This window comes from Diuraphis noxia, unplaced genomic scaffold (assembly GCF_037042655.1).
Source record: "Diuraphis noxia isolate RWA-SAM2 unplaced genomic scaffold, SU_Dnox_SAM2 contig0001, whole genome shotgun sequence".
Lineage (NCBI taxonomy): Eukaryota > Metazoa > Arthropoda > Insecta > Hemiptera > Aphididae > Diuraphis > Diuraphis noxia.
Window position 1 is genome coordinate 31,236,268 of NW_028301711.1, and position 18,787 is coordinate 31,255,054.

At 25.2% G+C, this 18,787-nt stretch overlaps 1 protein-coding gene and 1 pseudogene across 1 annotated transcript; both read left to right on the forward strand.

Annotated features, from left to right (window-relative positions):
* The first annotated feature begins 4,489 nt into the window (after window positions 1-4,489).
* On the forward strand, window positions 4,490-18,397 carry LOC107171064 (ras and EF-hand domain-containing protein homolog). Its single transcript, XM_089216876.1, has 11 exons — window positions 4,490-5,334; window positions 7,501-7,653; window positions 7,753-7,939; window positions 8,004-8,182; window positions 8,262-8,338; window positions 8,432-8,541; window positions 9,549-9,771; window positions 10,027-10,098; window positions 11,279-11,403; window positions 15,032-15,228; window positions 17,421-18,397. Exons 1-11 carry the CDS (start codon window positions 5,000-5,002, stop codon window positions 17,515-17,517), a joined length of 1,755 nt encoding a protein of 584 aa, XP_089073002.1. The 5' UTR covers window positions 4,490-4,999; the 3' UTR covers window positions 17,518-18,397.
* LOC149060550 (uncharacterized) lies at window positions 12,747-13,674 on the forward strand (annotated as a pseudogene).
* Window positions 18,398-18,787: the final 390 nt, after the last annotated feature.

Genomic DNA, 18,787 nt, shown 5'->3' on the forward strand with positions numbered 1-18,787 from the left:
AAAGTTGTATTTGTAAGGCTTTCGCCCCCCTGAAGTATACCTACCTGGCTTCAACACTGCATATGCCATATTGGCACAACGTAATTCATGCTAGAATAACTATGGAAATATAGAAATATAGCCATATAGATATAATATTGAATATTCAAACCATTTCCTTAGTATAATAGTAGCTGTATATGTATTATAATTTATAGGTGATAAAAATAGGTAATACCTACATCATTTGACTTATCGCACTAAACGCCCACTGATGAGAATCTTTGTGATAACACTGATAACGGTTTTTTTACGGAAAGTAGGTTGCTAGCATAGACATTATTTACAATTTATTATTATGTATACATATAGCTAGGTAGGTAGTGTACAAGGTCAATAATGGTTTCCAAGCATTGATCGCGATTATGGATTTTTGTATAAATATTTAAATAATATTTTCTGCGTATCCATATTAAAATAATATTAAAAACCATCATGATAATTTATTAATATATTTCAATACCAAAATATTATGAAACTTTATAAAACACCGAAACAAGGCAAGGTAAACGGGATGATATTTAACTAAATAATATGTAGGTCAAAACAAATTATAAATTGTTGATAATGTAGTATATTTATGTACGAATTATAATAGTATTATATAAATATTTATAACAACCCAAGATTTTTCAAGTTACGAGTTATTAAATATTTTATTAAACGTATTATGCTATTTAATAGTATATTGCAATGTTGTTGAAACATATTGTGGAAATTAATGCATACTGCACAGAGTAATATTATGACTGTATGAAGGTGCCTAGCTACCTTACATTTTTAGATTTATAGTTATTATATACAAAATTTATTTATTTATTAACATATAATACCTAATTATAAAAATATATAATAAATAATAATTCATAGTAAACAAAATAAACTTAAATCAATACTTAGTAATGCATACAAAGTCTTAATCATTATTATCTATAGGCTAAACAATTTTTAAATAGGTACTTATAACTCGTATATTAGGTATTATGAATAAAGTTATGATTGTATAATGCAAGAAGGTACCTATATATATATATAGTACATACTGATTATTTATTTTTTATTTTTTTCTATTGTAACTATATTATTTTATAATAGTAGAAGTTTTTCAAAAGTTATTACTTTATTAATTAAAGGAATGGAAGTCCTATTTATCGATGCATCACCCGTATTTATAGTCTCAGTCTTGCAAACGCCTGACTTACCAAATTTACGCTCAGCAGTTCACGTTTTACTCCGTTGGCTTTAAAATTAGAGAGAATATAGAGACCTATTATAAAAATTTGTAGTAAGAACATGATCTGTGTTTTTTTTGGAAGCATTTTTACGATAATTCAGGTTTTAAGTGAGTTATGAGCATTTTTATTTAACAATTTATTTATTAAAAATACTTCCAACAAAACACAGATCATTTTCTTACCATCAACTTTCCTAATAGGTCTATTCACTCTTATTTTTAAGTTTACGGAGTAAAATGTGAACTACTGAGCGTAAATTTTCTGTGTTAGGTGTTTGTAAGATTGAGACAACCAATATACGGGCGTTGCGTCCTTTTAAATTTAATAATTTAATGTTATTTTTCAATATTTTGTTTTCTATTGTTTATTTTTTCAATTTGAGGTAAAATGTATATATTATCTTAAAAAAAAAAAATAAAAAACATGAAATAATATTGAAATAATTTCTAAATCATAATTTCAATTTTCAACCGAATTCTACCAGTCCATAAATTGTTTGTATCTTGGTAATTTGTGTTATTTTAAGGTTTGTTTATCAAAGTGGTCGTATTTTTGGAACAATTACTGATCATTTATCATACCCTAATAAAATCGATATCTCTCCTTAAAACGTTAATGTAAAATATTATGAAGTTAATTTATTTCTGGTTATTTACAAAAATTTAATAACTATAAATTTTTAAAACAAAATCTTCAATATAGGGTTATAATAACAATAATAATAATAATGTTTATTGACAAATAATTATTAAAATTATAACAGAAACCCGAGATAATTATTTCACGTGAAGTTTATTCAATACAACTAATAGGTTGGTAATATACTAAATAAACATAAGAATTGAGTAATTATCTACAGTTTAAAAAAATTTTAAATTGTATTCTAAGCTATTTCCATACTAATTATGATATCAAATAACAATAATGACTTATCTTTATAAGCTAATTTTAATCATAATAGGTAAATATATTTATTGCAGACAACTGTAAATTATAATTACACGTATAAAAGTACTATTGATTATATTAGATGTTCAAAATACGAAAACAAATCAAAGAACTTATATAATTAAATCAACATTTTATCGGTACTTAGCTAATTAATAGTCACGAACCACGGTAATTGACAGTTATTATTATGCGCATCACACTTATAAGACCGTACATAAATAATGTACCTATACTTTACCAAAATTAATATACTCATATTATAGGTAATATTTTTTCTGAAACAGTTATCACATTAATCCATATCGTAGTTAACGATACCGATAAAATTTTAATTTATTTGAGACATAAGATTATTGATTTAATTAAATAGACTTTTTGCGTATAATATTTAGATAGTGGTGGAAAAATGCCAACAGTATTATTATCGTAGGTTACACCAAATAGATATAAATTGCATAAGTTACATCTTATATTATATTATATATATATATATATATATATACTTGTCATTTATTTACCTGTTATTATCATAACTATGTATAATCCATCCGTCAAAACAGATAGTTTTATGTTTTAAAACGTGTAACTTTACAACAATATACCTACTTGTGACAGACTTGTTTACTTAGGTATAAATTCATTTTAACATAGTGTGTGCATTGTGTGAGTGGAATACAATGAATAGATACACTTAAAATTCATCATTTGTTTGAATTGTATATTTAAATATATTCGTTTAAAATGGCACAATATTTATACCACATGTGTTCATGCTTGTTATGCATTATTAAAAATGACCTTTTTCACATAAATAATTTCTAAAAAAGTTATTGTTATACTTTTTATGCCTTTATATTTATTAAAAACAATTTTTTTATATTATCTTCTACCATGATGAGAATTATTAATCTTTTATAATAGGTACAGTATTGGCAAACTACAAATTTGAAAATATCCTGAAAACGAATGCTAATAATTTGTCTTTATTCATTCACCATAGAACAATAAAATGTTGAAAAAGCACAATAATTATACAAACGTTTTATTTACCTACATATAAGGAGAATTATCAGATGAAATATTGTAATAAACTAAATACATTTAAATTAAAATCAAGCATTAAATATGCTTATAACACCTTTTGGTTAACATATTTATTAAATTAAAAATAAAATACCTAGTTCACTAAAAAACTATAGAATTTCATAAAAACAAAACAATGTTGAACATTATTTGAGAATTGAAAATAATGTATAGCATGGGTATCTACTTCTATAATATGAGAGTTTTTTAATGTAACTTCTGAACCTCATTAGTTTACTCTTAAGTCCTAACGACCTAACCTATTAATAATTATCTAAAAAGTGTGTCCACAAAAACTTCAAATACAAAACATAATAAAATAACGTAATCATGATTCAATTAGATTATAAAAACATTGATGCAACTTAAAGATTGTTAATGTGTTTAGTGTTATAATATGTCAATAATGCATTTAACCCTATAAACTCTAATGTCCTTAGGTACCGTGAGTGGAATTGTGGAACTGTAAATAACCTTACATTCTTACATTTTACCTACTGTTACAATGATTCTATACCATAATACACTCATATTATGATCATAATATGTGAGTATGGATAACTGATTACTTATTGAGTTGTTAAAATGTTGTTTCAATGTAAATATTATAGATATAAACTAAAGATGGCTACATGACATAAATTAATTGATTGGATTTTTTAACATATATTTTAGTTTTTATTTTAACATTAAATTTTAATTAAATTTTCAATTAAAATTTAACAAATACCTGTATATTCAGTATCTGCAATATTACATAGCATATTATATTTCACTTAAGTAGCTTATATAGGTTAAATAATAAACTTGTTTTATACCAAATAATTTAGAACTTATAATATTAAATTGACTGCTGACGTATGAAAACTTTTAAGATAATGTCTGTCATTGTTTAATATTAATTCAACTACATATGTCATAAAGAATTTATTAAACTCTCAATGATTTTCAGAAATGTTTTTATAAAATATAAAAAAACTTGGTTCATAATCGATACAATGATTCCATTTAAAAATGTTTTAAGTTCAAATTATAATTTCATTTTATGTTCAATTTTGTATATGGATTAAGGTTAAATTATTAAATTCACAAATAATACGTGTTCTATAATATTGCTTTTAATAGGTATAATTTATATTTAGAGAAATTGAATCTTAGAGTATTAAAGTTTAATATAGATAATAACTGTTCATATAGATTCGTATAATTTATTAGAATGGCAAATAATAATAGTCGATGATATTCATTTTGACAAAGTCGTATTATGGTTGTAACATGTAAAACAATATAATGGATACTATTTATACAATGATTCGTACAGTGTTTAAACAGCTTAAGCAACATGCGCCAATGAATAAATAAATGACGTTGCGTTGTGTAATAGACTAAATTGTATATAGATGTAAAAAATTTCACTGACAAAATATATTTACCAATTTTTAGTGATGAAATATGTCATATTTTTATATGTATGTATGTTTTAGAACATCTTGTTATGTTACAGTGAGTACGAGTAGTGCATATTCGTCATCAATACTTTATTAGTAACTAATAACTATACAAATGATTTACATGTGCTTATTTATCATCATCGGTATCGTTTTTATTACCATGACACATATTAGTCGATAAATACAAATAGGTATCATGTAGTGCATAAGGAAGAGCTATCACACAAGTAAGAAAACATCATGAGTGACGTCCATTTAGAAGACTTATTCTACGAGTGTGATCGGAATGGCCAAGGGAAAATTGGTCCGGAAGAATTTCAAGAATTATGCGCCAAATTTGATATCGGACCCAGCGATTCAGATGTGATATTTTCAGACTTAGATCGTGACGGTGACGGACAAATATGCTTGGAGGACTTTGCGTGGGGGTTTCGTGATTTTTTATCTCCTGGTAAACAAGACAAACCCACTGAAAATAGGCCTCATGGAGCATTGGAAAGAAAAAACTCACAAGCCTGGTCGAATTTTGTATCTGTTATTGGAGAGCCAGCTTTAAAGAAATTATTTCATACGAGGTATTTATAATTTATATGATGTTTTATATTTATCATTACATTATAATAATGATGTACCTATAACGCAATAAATATTAATTTTGGGAACACCTAACTCAAAAATATTTACTGTACATATTGAATAATTATATAAGAGGTTAAACTTAAAGGATAATAAGTCAAATATTATACATTTTTAATTAGTTAGGTACCTTAAAATATCGGTGGCTAATTTCAAAAGGTGAAAATAAAATGAATTAAACCTTAATTTTTTTTCCATCTAACACTTGACGTTTGATATAAAAAATACGATGTTACAATAAACTACCTATGTTTATGTATAATACGGGCACTGGAATTATGTTCATTTTTATTTCGGTTTTGATTTTGGTTTAATTCTTAAACAAAAAATAAAAACTTGTTTTATAAAATATCGGAATTAACTGGTTTTCAAAATGTCTTTATTTATTTCAGGTAAAATATTTAATAAAGCTAGACAATACAAAATTTGCAAATTAATAATTGTAAGATAATTTAATGAAACCAATAATTGGTACTTATTTAGTAAAAGTACTTATGAGGATTACCTACAAGTTCATTGGCATTTAAAATATATAAATAATTCATGTTTTCATTTTTAGTTTGAAAACTATAGGTTAGGTTAGGTTAACGTAGGTAACGTACCTATGTAACTTAGTACCTATGTTATAGTATTTCAAGAAATATGCTTATTAATACTGTTTTACAAATTAATTATTTGATACTTGACTCAGCGTTATTATATTTCTAGCAATTTAGATAATTTTTTTTAAGAAGTCTTGCTCAAACTAAAAGGTTTTTCAATTAATTTATCTAAGTATACGTTTAGCCTTTCTTGTATGTAAAAACGCATTGAAAGAATTCATGACTGTTATTCGGTCTATTGGAATTCGGCATATTGTATTTTATATATTTGTAGATAAAAATAATCATTTTGGGTCGTATGATGTGATAAATTGAAGCTAACATACCATAGACATATTAAACAAAATATAGGTGCATGAAAAATAAAGAACTGTGAGTATATTTATGTTTCATATTTTGTTTACAAAAAAATCTCCATTTAAATATGAATCTTATGTAATATATTAGGGCATATTAAAAACCTCTTTTGAACCGGAAATGACTGTGAAATTAATCAAGGTTCACATTCCGCTTCTAAATAATATGAAATATGTGTTCCAGTAAATGTTTCAGTTCTTACGTTGACCAGGAACCGGATCTAGTTCTTAGTACGACATACCATTTTATCTTCATCTTTAGGTTTATCTTTCTTCCGCCAAGATTAGTATTTCTAATAATTTATTTCATTGATTGATGTTTTTTAACTGCCTTAACGTCTAAATATTGTATACCTACCTAGTATACCTTGTATTTCCCTAGTTAGATTGGAAGATGAAATTTGATTTTGGTTTTCATCATTCATTCTTTTGAGTATAATCCCATTGTATTTCCATACTATCCCAAGTGCCTACCTGTTCCCTATTTTATACCCAGTGGCGTTATATAAACAGTGGATTATATTTTGTTTATTCTTTTGACCATTCTCATGATTTTAATAATTCTACTCTAATTCAAAAATTTAAATTCGATGTATGGTCTTCACTTATTTTAGGAACTCAATCAGTAACCTATTTACACCAGGATCAGTTAAAAAAGGATCAGGTTAAATTAGTTTTTTTGCGTTTTTTAAATTTTTCTCTATTAACCTATTTAATTTATTTCATCACTTTTTGTTTTTATCTTTTTTGGGTAGTATATTCTTTTTGAACATATTTTAATACATTTTCACATACTCACTAATATTTCTCTATTCCCAATACAATACATCAGTTCTTATTTTTATGTTTCTCATGTTGCTTTAATAACATAAAAAGAAAAAAAGAAAAAGTATCCAAAACATAATATTTTATTATTTTTATCTTTAAAGTATGAAACATTTAATAACAAATTAATACATTAAACTAAGCGAATAAATGTTATTTAAATATCTAGTAAAACATTTTTAAGGTCAGCCCATAGCCCATAAACGTATTTACCATTTAGTGGTGTATGAAATCATACAAATTTTGAATTTTGTAACCAAATAATATTTCTATCATTTTTAAATTTTATATTATTACAACATTTACCCACATATGTTTTCAGTGGGAAAAAATTAGCAGATTTGTACATGGAGATTCAAAACTGTAGTCCATCATCAGAACTTATAACACATTTTGAGGGAGCTTTAAGTTCATTAATGGAAGATGTAAAGCGATTACATGAAGATAATGAAAAACTTGAAAACATGTTTAATCGGTATTGTGCAGAAATATAATAAAAATTGATACATCATTAGAATTTACAATATCAAGTTTTAAAGATTTAATTTAAACATTTATTTTATTGTCTTTTTAGTGAGCGTCAAACACATCTAACAAGATTGCGAGGTTTAGAAGAAGAAATAGATGCACAAGTCGCAAAAGTTGAAGCTCAAGCCAGAGATGAAGCAAGAAAACAATTTGAATTTGAAAAAAAAGAATTGATGAAAAAAATGGAAACCGAAACAATAGAGTTAAAAACACATTTGAAATTGTTTCAAAAGGTTCATAATATACATCATTAGTACATATTCTGGTTCATGTTTGCTAAATTTTAATTGTTTAAAGGTGAATACCGTACTAAGCCAAAAAAAAGTTGATAAGAACGATATGGACGAAACCATAGAAGAATCAAGAGAACTGAGACGTAAGTTAATTGACACACAAACTAATTTGGCAGTAGTTCGTTCAGAAATGGAAAAACTTCGATCAGAGTATGAAAGTAAATGCGAGGAGTTTAACAACACGTACGTTACTTGTTTCGACTTTGTATCCGTAAATCAATTCACTAATATAAATAATAAACATGTATACACATATTATTAGAATTCAAGTAAACATTGATCCTTTAGAAGAACAAAGTGGAGCTCAATATACTATAAAACGACTAATGGATGATATTGGTAATTGCAGACATTTAATCAATATTAATTGCCTAACTACATTTTATAATTTTACAAAATGCAACGCACTTATTTTGTTTTGTCATATTTTAGACAGCGGGCGATCTACTCTTATAGAATCAAATAATTATTATCAAAGGGATCTACAAGATGAGCTTTCAAGTGTATCTTCAATAAACGCGCCTTACCATTCAGCAAAAACGGTATTTTGAAATAATATGTCACTAAAACTTAAAACAGTTAGGTACCAACAATTAATATTATGTTTAATAGGTCGAGTGGATAATAACAATTAATGCTCAATATCATTCGAGCAAATATTGATGATATTAATTTTTTATAGTTTTGTTTACCTTTATAATAATAACTGTTACCCACATAAAAACAATTTATTATAAAACGTATAATATGAAGAATATATAAACAACGAGTACCTAGGTATCATCTTGTATTTTAAGTATTATTAATTAATTAACAATAATTAGCATTAATATCTGAATATTAATAATTATGTACCTATTTCATTATTTTAATTGTAAAACTGTTATATGAATTGTAGTTATATTTTGAATGATTGATGTTAAGTTATTCAACTTTGCCTTCTAAATGGGTTACCTATTTATGATTCTTGTATGTGAGTAATCATAACTTCAAGAAACACTATCTGTACAAGAGTGCAGTAATCTACTTTTTCTTTTAATTTTTATTTTATTTAAACAATTATGCTTAAGATAATAGCTACCAATTTCATTCATATGAATTTATTACTAATGACTTGAGTACCAAACAGCTTAAGGAAAGTCTTGGTTATTTTATTTATTTTGTTCATTATAAATAAAATATTAAAAACAATAAAAAATATTACCCATTATTATAATTATAAGGAAAGTTCCTAAATCATTACCTACTTTATTTTCAAGTTTACGAAACTGACTTATCTCATTTAAATTTACATTAAGGATAAGTCTGAAGTACTTATTTCACGTATTACAAAAGTACCTATACATACATAATCAACATAAAATTTCTTAAGATTATTACATATTATGTCTTCTTAAAATACATTTTTTATGCGCACACGTTGTATTTATGATTATTCTTATATACTGTAAACCTAAAACAACTTATATTAAAGAAATAATTTAATTAGCTTAAAATTTGTAGTCATGAGCTATTTATTTAATTATATTAATACTATAATTGTTTTCAGATAGAATTTGAGGAAATGAGTTTATCCGGTCGTGATTCACAGAATATGATGCATTTTCACACACCAGCTAGTGCAATGAGTATAAGTAGCTATGATATGATCGGAGGTGATCCAGAAAGAACATATAAAATCGTATTCGCTGGAGATGCGGCCGTTGGAAAAACTTGTTTTATACATCGTTTTTGTAAAGGCACCTTCTCAACAAAACTTGGATCTACTTTAGGTGTGAATTAAATATTATTAAAATAATTCAAAAAATCTTTTAATCTAAAACAATAATAACTATCATAATAGTCTAAAAAATAAGTATAGTACCTAATCCATAAATCATAATTAACATATGTTTTCTATGAGTCTTATAAGTAGATGTGGATCTTAAAAAGTTCTGCGAAGGCATCTATTTACATAAATAAACAATTTTAATGGGCGATTTTTGATTAAAATTAATAGGTAATTGTTTTCAAAATTTGTTTTACAGGTGTTGATTTTCAAGTTAAAACAATCAGAGTTGATGATCGAAATGTAGCATTACAATTGTGGGATACAGCTGGTAAAATTTAATAAGATACATTCTTTCAATAATGTCAATTTTAGATATTATTGTTTCTCTAAAAATACTAAAGAGATAACACCAACTTCCACATAGGAAAGTTTTTTCACGATATATGAATACGATTGACATTTTTAAATTAGTTCTTTCATAAGTTATAGTTGCTTCCGGTTACTTAACAATATTTTGTCTACTGTGGGTATTACAATTAAAATTTGTGGAGTTTAATATTACACTAAGACATATATACATTTTTACATTAAATCAAAATTATGAAAGACTATTGAGTTCCTTAATATTATTTCGAATAAAAAGAATTACAAAATTATATTGATTTCATAAATATAACAGTTACGTACCGTGTTATATACAATTTACAAGATTAATAATTAAGACTGATTACTTTCATAATAAAGTAATTTTAAAACTGTGTAGGTATTTGATTAACCACTAGAAAATATGTATCCAAGTTACGTAATTATGATTTATGTAACCCACAATATGTTTTGGATGTCAATCTCTGCTGATATGGCATAAAAATATGAAGAATATTAAGTTCTAATTATATAATATTGTGATTATATCGTCCAACGTCCAACATTTTAAGAGTTTTAAGTTCAACCGTCCTAAACTGTTGAATTGTGAGCATTTCGCATTTTATTTAACTTAACAAAATGTCTTGATATATTTTTTTAAATGAATATATACAATATATGTATAATATGCACAAAAATCGAAAAACAGAGAAAATGAAAAAATAATTTAATCTATTACATGAATCGAATTATGTTATTGGAATGAAGTATTTTAGGCTCTAAAGCACACAAAATAAGTGCACTTTTCATCGAAATTTGCGATTTGTAGATATTATATCATAATAACCTACAACAGTTACAACATGTTTTTAATACTATAGTTAAATTTATTACGATTAGAACAAAATAGACATAAATAGTGTTTAATTCAAAAAATTATATTTACTGAAAGCTGCCAATACTTTAGTTGTAACATGATTCCATTACATATTTTGAATACTTTTATGTTAGTAGGTTTAACTAATTCGTAATTATGATGTAGAAGTATTAATAAATATATTAGGCACATCATTTGAAATTAGAAACTTCTAATTGTTTTTGTAATTTTTGATATATTTTTAAAGATTAATGCATGTTATTTAAAGGTCAAGAAAGATTTCGTTCCATTACAAAAGCATATTTTCGGAGAGCAGATGGAATCATTTTACTTTATGATGTAACTAATGAAAGATCTTTTATCAATATTCGTCAATGGGTTTCATCAATAACGGTAATTTAAATGATAATTTAAAGAATGAGCATAGTTATGAATTTTTTATAATACCTAATTAATAGAGATAATTAAATTATTAGTAAATTGTATTATTTTTCAATCATTGTTGACAGTGTTTAATTAAAGATATAAGATTAATGTTTTTTTGTCTTGTATATGAAAATAATATATATTTAGAAACTCATTAAATATTATAAATACACTGCGTATAATTTGATTATAGTACTCAAAAGTGATGTATACATATATTTTTTCCCCGACTTAAATTTTTTGAAGTTAACTTACTTAATTTTGTGAAAACTTAGGTCTTTATAATAAAATGTTTTATTTAATAAATATAATATTTTTCATTATGACACTAACAATAATTAGAACATTCAAAATCGCCTTGATCATTCCCTAGTAAACTTGTTGATCAGTCATAATCTGTTTTCAAAATTAAAATCTGTCAAACTAAATTCTTCCAGTTTTTGTCTAGCTTATTGGTCTAAAAGTCACTTTTTTCATTTACTGGGGCCCCCTTCAGCCCCCTTTAGGTTTATTTTATAATAAAGAATTTAAATATATTGAAAATCATAATAACCAACAAAATGAATGTTTAAATTGTTAAAATCTACATTGGTTTTGACTTTTGAAAAATCCAGCTGCAGTCCCCTTAATAGAACGCTTCACACTCATTTGTTATTTCCGCATAACAAGAAAATTTACGTTCAGTAGATCACGTTTAGCTTCGTTAGTTAAAAGAATTATAGTGAATCGTATCAATTTTCTTTAAATTAAATATATCGATATATTGAAATATGTCCAATAGACAATTATTGTCCATTGTAGATAAGACATTGCTTATTGATTGTTGAAAAATGTTTGGAAAAATGTTCTACATAAAAAATACTATTAAGTACCTATCTCAGAAATTGTGAATATACTCGTATTTATATAATAGTTAAATGACATTTTTATCATGGTTTATTGTTTAAAATGTAGATATATTGTATCCGTTGTCAATTGTTAGTGTCGCTGTAAGTTCGACTGTATGTAACTGCGACAAAATTAACCTTTTTCTAAAAGTCGATATGTAAACTACGGCAAAGAAAATTCAACATTATACAGTCTGTGACAAAACCGATAAGCGACATCATACAAACTGCAGCGGCAATTTATTTTATATACTACTCATAATATACCTACCTATGTGTACCTATATACCTACGTGTATCGTTTAATTAATTACGTTATGTTATTTTAGTTATTTATCTTTCTTACAAATTGATAAGGTCAATCCTAATGTATTGTTAAGTTTAACGAAACATACTAAATATCGGCTCCTTTGCGTTTGATAATACTAGTTAGTACCTGCTTACTAGTGTCAGTAGAACTAGTTAAAAGTTTAATATTTTGTTCACCGTCATGGAATTTACAACAATGTTTTGCCAGAATTGCAAACAATTAACAGTGTTAGATAATTTTAAATTCAAATTCAAATATGAAGCGAAGATACGAGTATATGGTAATAAAATGTGGGAATGCACTTATAAAACATAAATAGCCAAATTGGTCTACAACAAGAATAAAACTCGACTACTAGAAAAATCAATTTTGGACCATAGTCACGAATCAGATTCTACAATTGAACGTCAAGCCATAAGTCAGACGAAAAATGCTTAAAAGCAATATAAACAATATTCAATCTAAAATAATTAGAAAATAACTTCGTAGTTTAGGAATGATACACAATTAATGACTAATGATATTTCATATATTCGTAGAAATGTATATAATAAAAAAACTAAATATCACCTACCTTCCCAAGGATATTAATGAAGCACATATAAATATCTAATAAATATGATTATTATGACTAACAAAAATGAAAACTTTTTGTTAATTAATGATAAGGAAACAAATATAATTATATTTACATGTCTCACCAATTTAAAATACTTTTGTTCTGTGGAAAAAGTTTTTATGGACGGTACATTCCAGTTCTGTACTAAATTATTTTATCAGTTTTTTGTACTGCTTGGATTTAAAAATGGTATATATACGTCACAGGTATATACATTGCTTCCCAATAAACATACATCGACTTATAAACATTTATTTAATAAGTTACGTGATGCATGTTTGACCGGAGGATTTTTACATAACCTGAATATGTTCGTAATTGATTTTGAAATTAGAATACACGAAGTGGTCTGCAGTATATGGCCAACCAGTATTATTTGAGGTTGTAATTTTTATCTCAGCCAAGCATGGTTTAGAAAATAACAAAATTTGGGTCTATCCAAACTTTTTATTGAAGGAGACAAAGATGAAGGAAAATTTTCAAATTATATTTTTGGTCTTCCATTTCTTGAACCTGAAGAAGTCAAAGATTCGTTTGTTTTTGATTTGATTGCAGATATGCCATCTAATAAGTAATAATAAAATAGCACAATTTTGCGATTATTTAACAAAAAATTATATGCAAGAATATTCCCTCCTTCTTTGTGGGCATCGAAATTAGAAGTTATAACAAATAATGTATGTGAATCTTTCCATTCAAAATGTAATGCATATTTTAAACATCATCATCCATCACTATATAAATTTATAGATGCACTACAGGATATTCAAGTTGACACATATATGAAAATTAAAAGGCAAAAGAAGGGGTAGTACAAAAAAGAAATAAAGCGTCAACGCAAAAATACAAATTTATTAACGAACAGCGACAAATGAAAGAAGATGGATGAATTTCAAGATACAAATTTTTGAAAAAAGTATGTTTTAAGAATAAACGACAAAATGTTTAATAAAGTAGAATAAATAGGTAATTATTGTAATTTTTTTATTATACGATCACAACGATTTCTTAAAATAATTTTTATAATAAACGACAAACTGTTTAATAAAGTAGAGTAAATAATTAACGATTTTTTAAAATGATTTTTAATAATAATAATATTTTTCAATTTTCAAATGGCTTTTTTTCTTTATTTTTACTTCTAATACTCTAACAGTCTCTAGAGACTTCAATAATTAAGTGTAATATAATATGGACTCCATAAGCATTTAATAATACGTACATGGTACATCATAGCGTATAAACTACAATCATTATCGATCATAACAACTAATTAAACGATAAACGTATATAATATGTTTCGTATTTTTATGTATATAAAATGATGGAATTAGCTTACTAATTTTTAAGAAAAATAAATAACTAAAATAAAATAACGTAATTAATTAAACGACACACGTAGATTATAGGTACACATAGGTAGGTATATATGAGTAGTGTATAATAACTTTGGTAGGTATATAAAATAAATTTCTGCAGTTTGTATAATGTGTCTTATCAGTTTTGTCGCAGATTGTATAATGTTAATTTTTTTTTTTGTCGCAGTTTACATATTGACTTTTAGAAAAAGGTTAATTTTGCCGCAGTTTACCATCTCCCGTAAGTTCAATATTTCCGATTATATTGTTTTTTAAAACAATAAATAATAATAAGAATTATCAAATGTTATTAAAACAATGATAATTTTAGTGATGAGTATCTAACAAGAAATAATGAATTGAAACACCTACTATTTTGGTATTAGGTAACCTATTTAATAATTCCAATATGTGTTTATAGGAAGTATCTGATAAACAGTTACCAATTTGTATTTGTGGTAACAAACTGGATTTAAGACGTGAAGCAGAGTTGCAAGGACTTACGTGCGTGTCCACAGATCATGGTGAACTTTTGGCTAAGGATTACAACGCAGTATTTTTCGAAACTAGTTCCAAACTTGGAACAAATATTAATAACGCATTGATTACAATATGCAGGTATAAAGTTTTCTTTTATTTAGGTACTCTGTATACAAAATTGAATATAGATTTTTTTTTTAAAGCGGGTAAGTGGATCATAGGCGCCGACTCCTCGGGGGCAAAGGGGGCGATCGCCCCCGTTAAATCAATGTACGGGGGCAAAAGTATTATTTCGCCCCCGTGCCCCGTTGTGTACAATAATAATTATTTGGTTAAAATACTAGATTATAACATGAAAATATTCATTAGAATATCGACGATTGTATATTTGTATATTACCTAAATATGATCTATAAATACTACTAAGTATATATCGCTCGACGCTCACTACTATTTGGTTTTATATTTTGTCTAAAAATACATCTGTCATTTCAATTTTTCCCGAAATATAGAGACGGAACTGATTTTATTACCATTATAGTACCTATATAAACTAAAAATTTTCAATTCAAATAATATTATTTATAAATTATAAACAAACATATTTATAGCACCCTAGAGGACTATTAAAATAGACAGCAGAGTACAGCATACTATAGAATTTTTTTTCACTTAATAGAAGAGTTTGCCCCCGCGCTAATATCTAAAAGTCGGCGCCTCTGAAGTGGATGTCGTTCTGCTGTATAGTAGGTTACGAGTGGGTTACTAATGAATGGTGATAAATTTGAATTCAATGATATATCATTGTATATGAAAAACAATTCTGAATGGAGACAGCTTGACGGTCTAGGAAGATATGTTAATATCTATATTTAACTTAAACTATATTAATTATATTGTTATTATTCCATAAAAAAAATGTAGATTAAACCCATAAAATAAATTCCAAATTAATCAAATCAGATTCATTATATACCTAACTCTTTCAGTCTTTTTTTAATAGGTATATACAATTTATTTTAAAGAATAAATATAAGTCATTAACGACATTAACTATTAAAATTAGAATATAAAATATACTCTAGAAATATAAAGTACCCACGAATAATAATTTAAATTACAACAATGTAACTAAAATTGTTATTATAATATTGTTGTCTTAATTATTTAATACGTAATTTTATACAAATTTGAACTTAAAATAACTATTTAAAAAAATTGTGTTAGTATAGTTTTTAGATTTTATTTTTTGCAGCAGAATTAACTACATACATGGAACCTTGTTTTAAATTTTCAATACTTATCTATACAATTTAAATTTTTATAAATTTTCAACAAGTAAAGAATTTGTAAATTTTCAATTAAATACATTTTTTCAAGATTTGAATTTTAAATGGTTATAAAAAAAAACGTGCCTATGAATTTTTAATATTTTCCAACTGCTATTATATAAACGTATTGGGAACCTTATATTAAATTTGCGCTTTTAAAAACTACTGGGAATTTCAAAATTTTACCTCCCCTACGCAACAACTAGATTCACTTTCTAACCGGAAAAGCTGAAAATTTTGAAAATCAAAGAATTATTTCAACGAATTATCGTGTACACACAAAAAATTATGAGATATTGTGAGACAGACACACAAAAAAAAACACACACATCATTTTAAAATCAATAATACATCCATCGCTCCGCACAGAATATAAAACATATTTAATGTATTTGTTGAACTCATATTTTCATAATTTTATATTGCGATAGGTAAAATATATTATAATATATTCATATTATTAATTGTAAGCTTATCAAATTATCTGATTCACTTATTATAGCCACAATATATTAATATAATTTATTATTGTCTATAACCTGCCTACAAGCCAAATTATGCATGGCGTTATTTTACTCCGATGAATTAGTCAAGTGTGCATGAACTTATGGTAAAGAATAAATAAAAATAACAATACAATATGAACTAACACAAAGTGTAATAAAATTTAGGGAGAATGATCTTTTCTCACATATATACGTTAGCATATTATGTATTTACATGCGTAAACAATACAAATAATGAGATCCATTTCTATCTATTATTTTAATATGAACTCCTTGTCAATATACATTTTATTCTAAAGTTTCATTAAAACATATTTTTGCAACATTGCATATGCTCAAAAAATACTATACTGTATTTAATGTGTAATTGACTTTTTGGTAACTTATCAAAAAAAAATTTTAATTTTTGGTTTTAGTATGGTATTTGTGTCATTGTGAATATTAATTTATTTTCTATTGCACATTTATTTTATTTTCAACAAATTATTTCCAGAGAAATGTTGATTAGAGAAGATGCTGACATTCAAACGTCTGCTTTATGCGTCGCAGAACAAAAACATCATAGATTACATCCAGGTTGCTGTAAATAACTACACATATTTAATTACCTTAAAACCTATAATTATATACTATTTAAATAATTAAAACATTATAAACTAGCTATACAATAATATAATAATATATTTATAGAATATTTTGTTTAACGAAATAATAGTAACATTTAATATAAAAAAGTTAAAAATATGATGTGGTTTTAAACATGAGATGTCTTCCATTATTAATAAAACGTTGACCCTTAAAAATACGTAATAAAATCAAATTTAGTTGAATATCAATAACATTCCAACAAGAACAAAGTAACACAGGAAACAATGTCAATATATAGATAGACTACGTAATGGATATTGCCCGAGATTCCAAGTTAACAGTATTTTAGGACAATAAGTAATAGAAGTAACTCGCAAGGGTTAAAATTCGGTGACGTAAGGAGATTCAGCTTTCTTAGTCTCTCTAAACTGGCTACACATAATGACGTATTTTAAAAATGTTCTTTAAAAAATATCTAAGCTTATACACACTCAAGTCTCCAAGTTGAATCAAAAAATTTTCTTAAAGTTATTGCATTAAATATTTTTCAGTTAGATAAATATATTATAGTATAAATTACATTATTTAGTTTAATTATTTTTATCATCTCCTGTTCTTTATATTTGATTATATTCCTACTTTAATAAAATAATTTAATATATTTAATTTAATTTGATTATATACAATTTATTATACAAAATATTAAATTTGTATTCTATTTTATTTTGTTACCTATTATACGCGCTATATGAATTAAGATGTTAAGTAAACTACGTAATTTAGATATGTACAATTTTATGTAAGTCCTATCGCAAATATAATATTAATATTTCTATTGCAATTATATTGTCTGTTTAAAAAATATAGTTTTATTTATGATTCCATCTTCCATATTATTTATTATATTATATTAACTTTGAACCCTGAAGAAGATGATGGGTATTACATTTTGGATCAAAAAAAAATGTCTTGCTTAAATCAGAAATGTGCATTTATATTATATATTAAATTAATAATATATGATATTAATTTAGAAATTAGAAGAACTAATGAAGACAAGATTCTTCTCTTCATCATTAATTATGATAATATAATAAATTAAAAACTTTTTATTAATAAAAATTATTTTTGTTTATGAGGAATGCAAAAAACAGTATAGAAATCATAATAGTAGATACATATAGATGTCACAATAACCTTTTTCATTTTGAGTAACTTTAATCATTGGTCACAAAGAAAAATATTTATGTTCATAAAAGTGGTGTGTTTAGA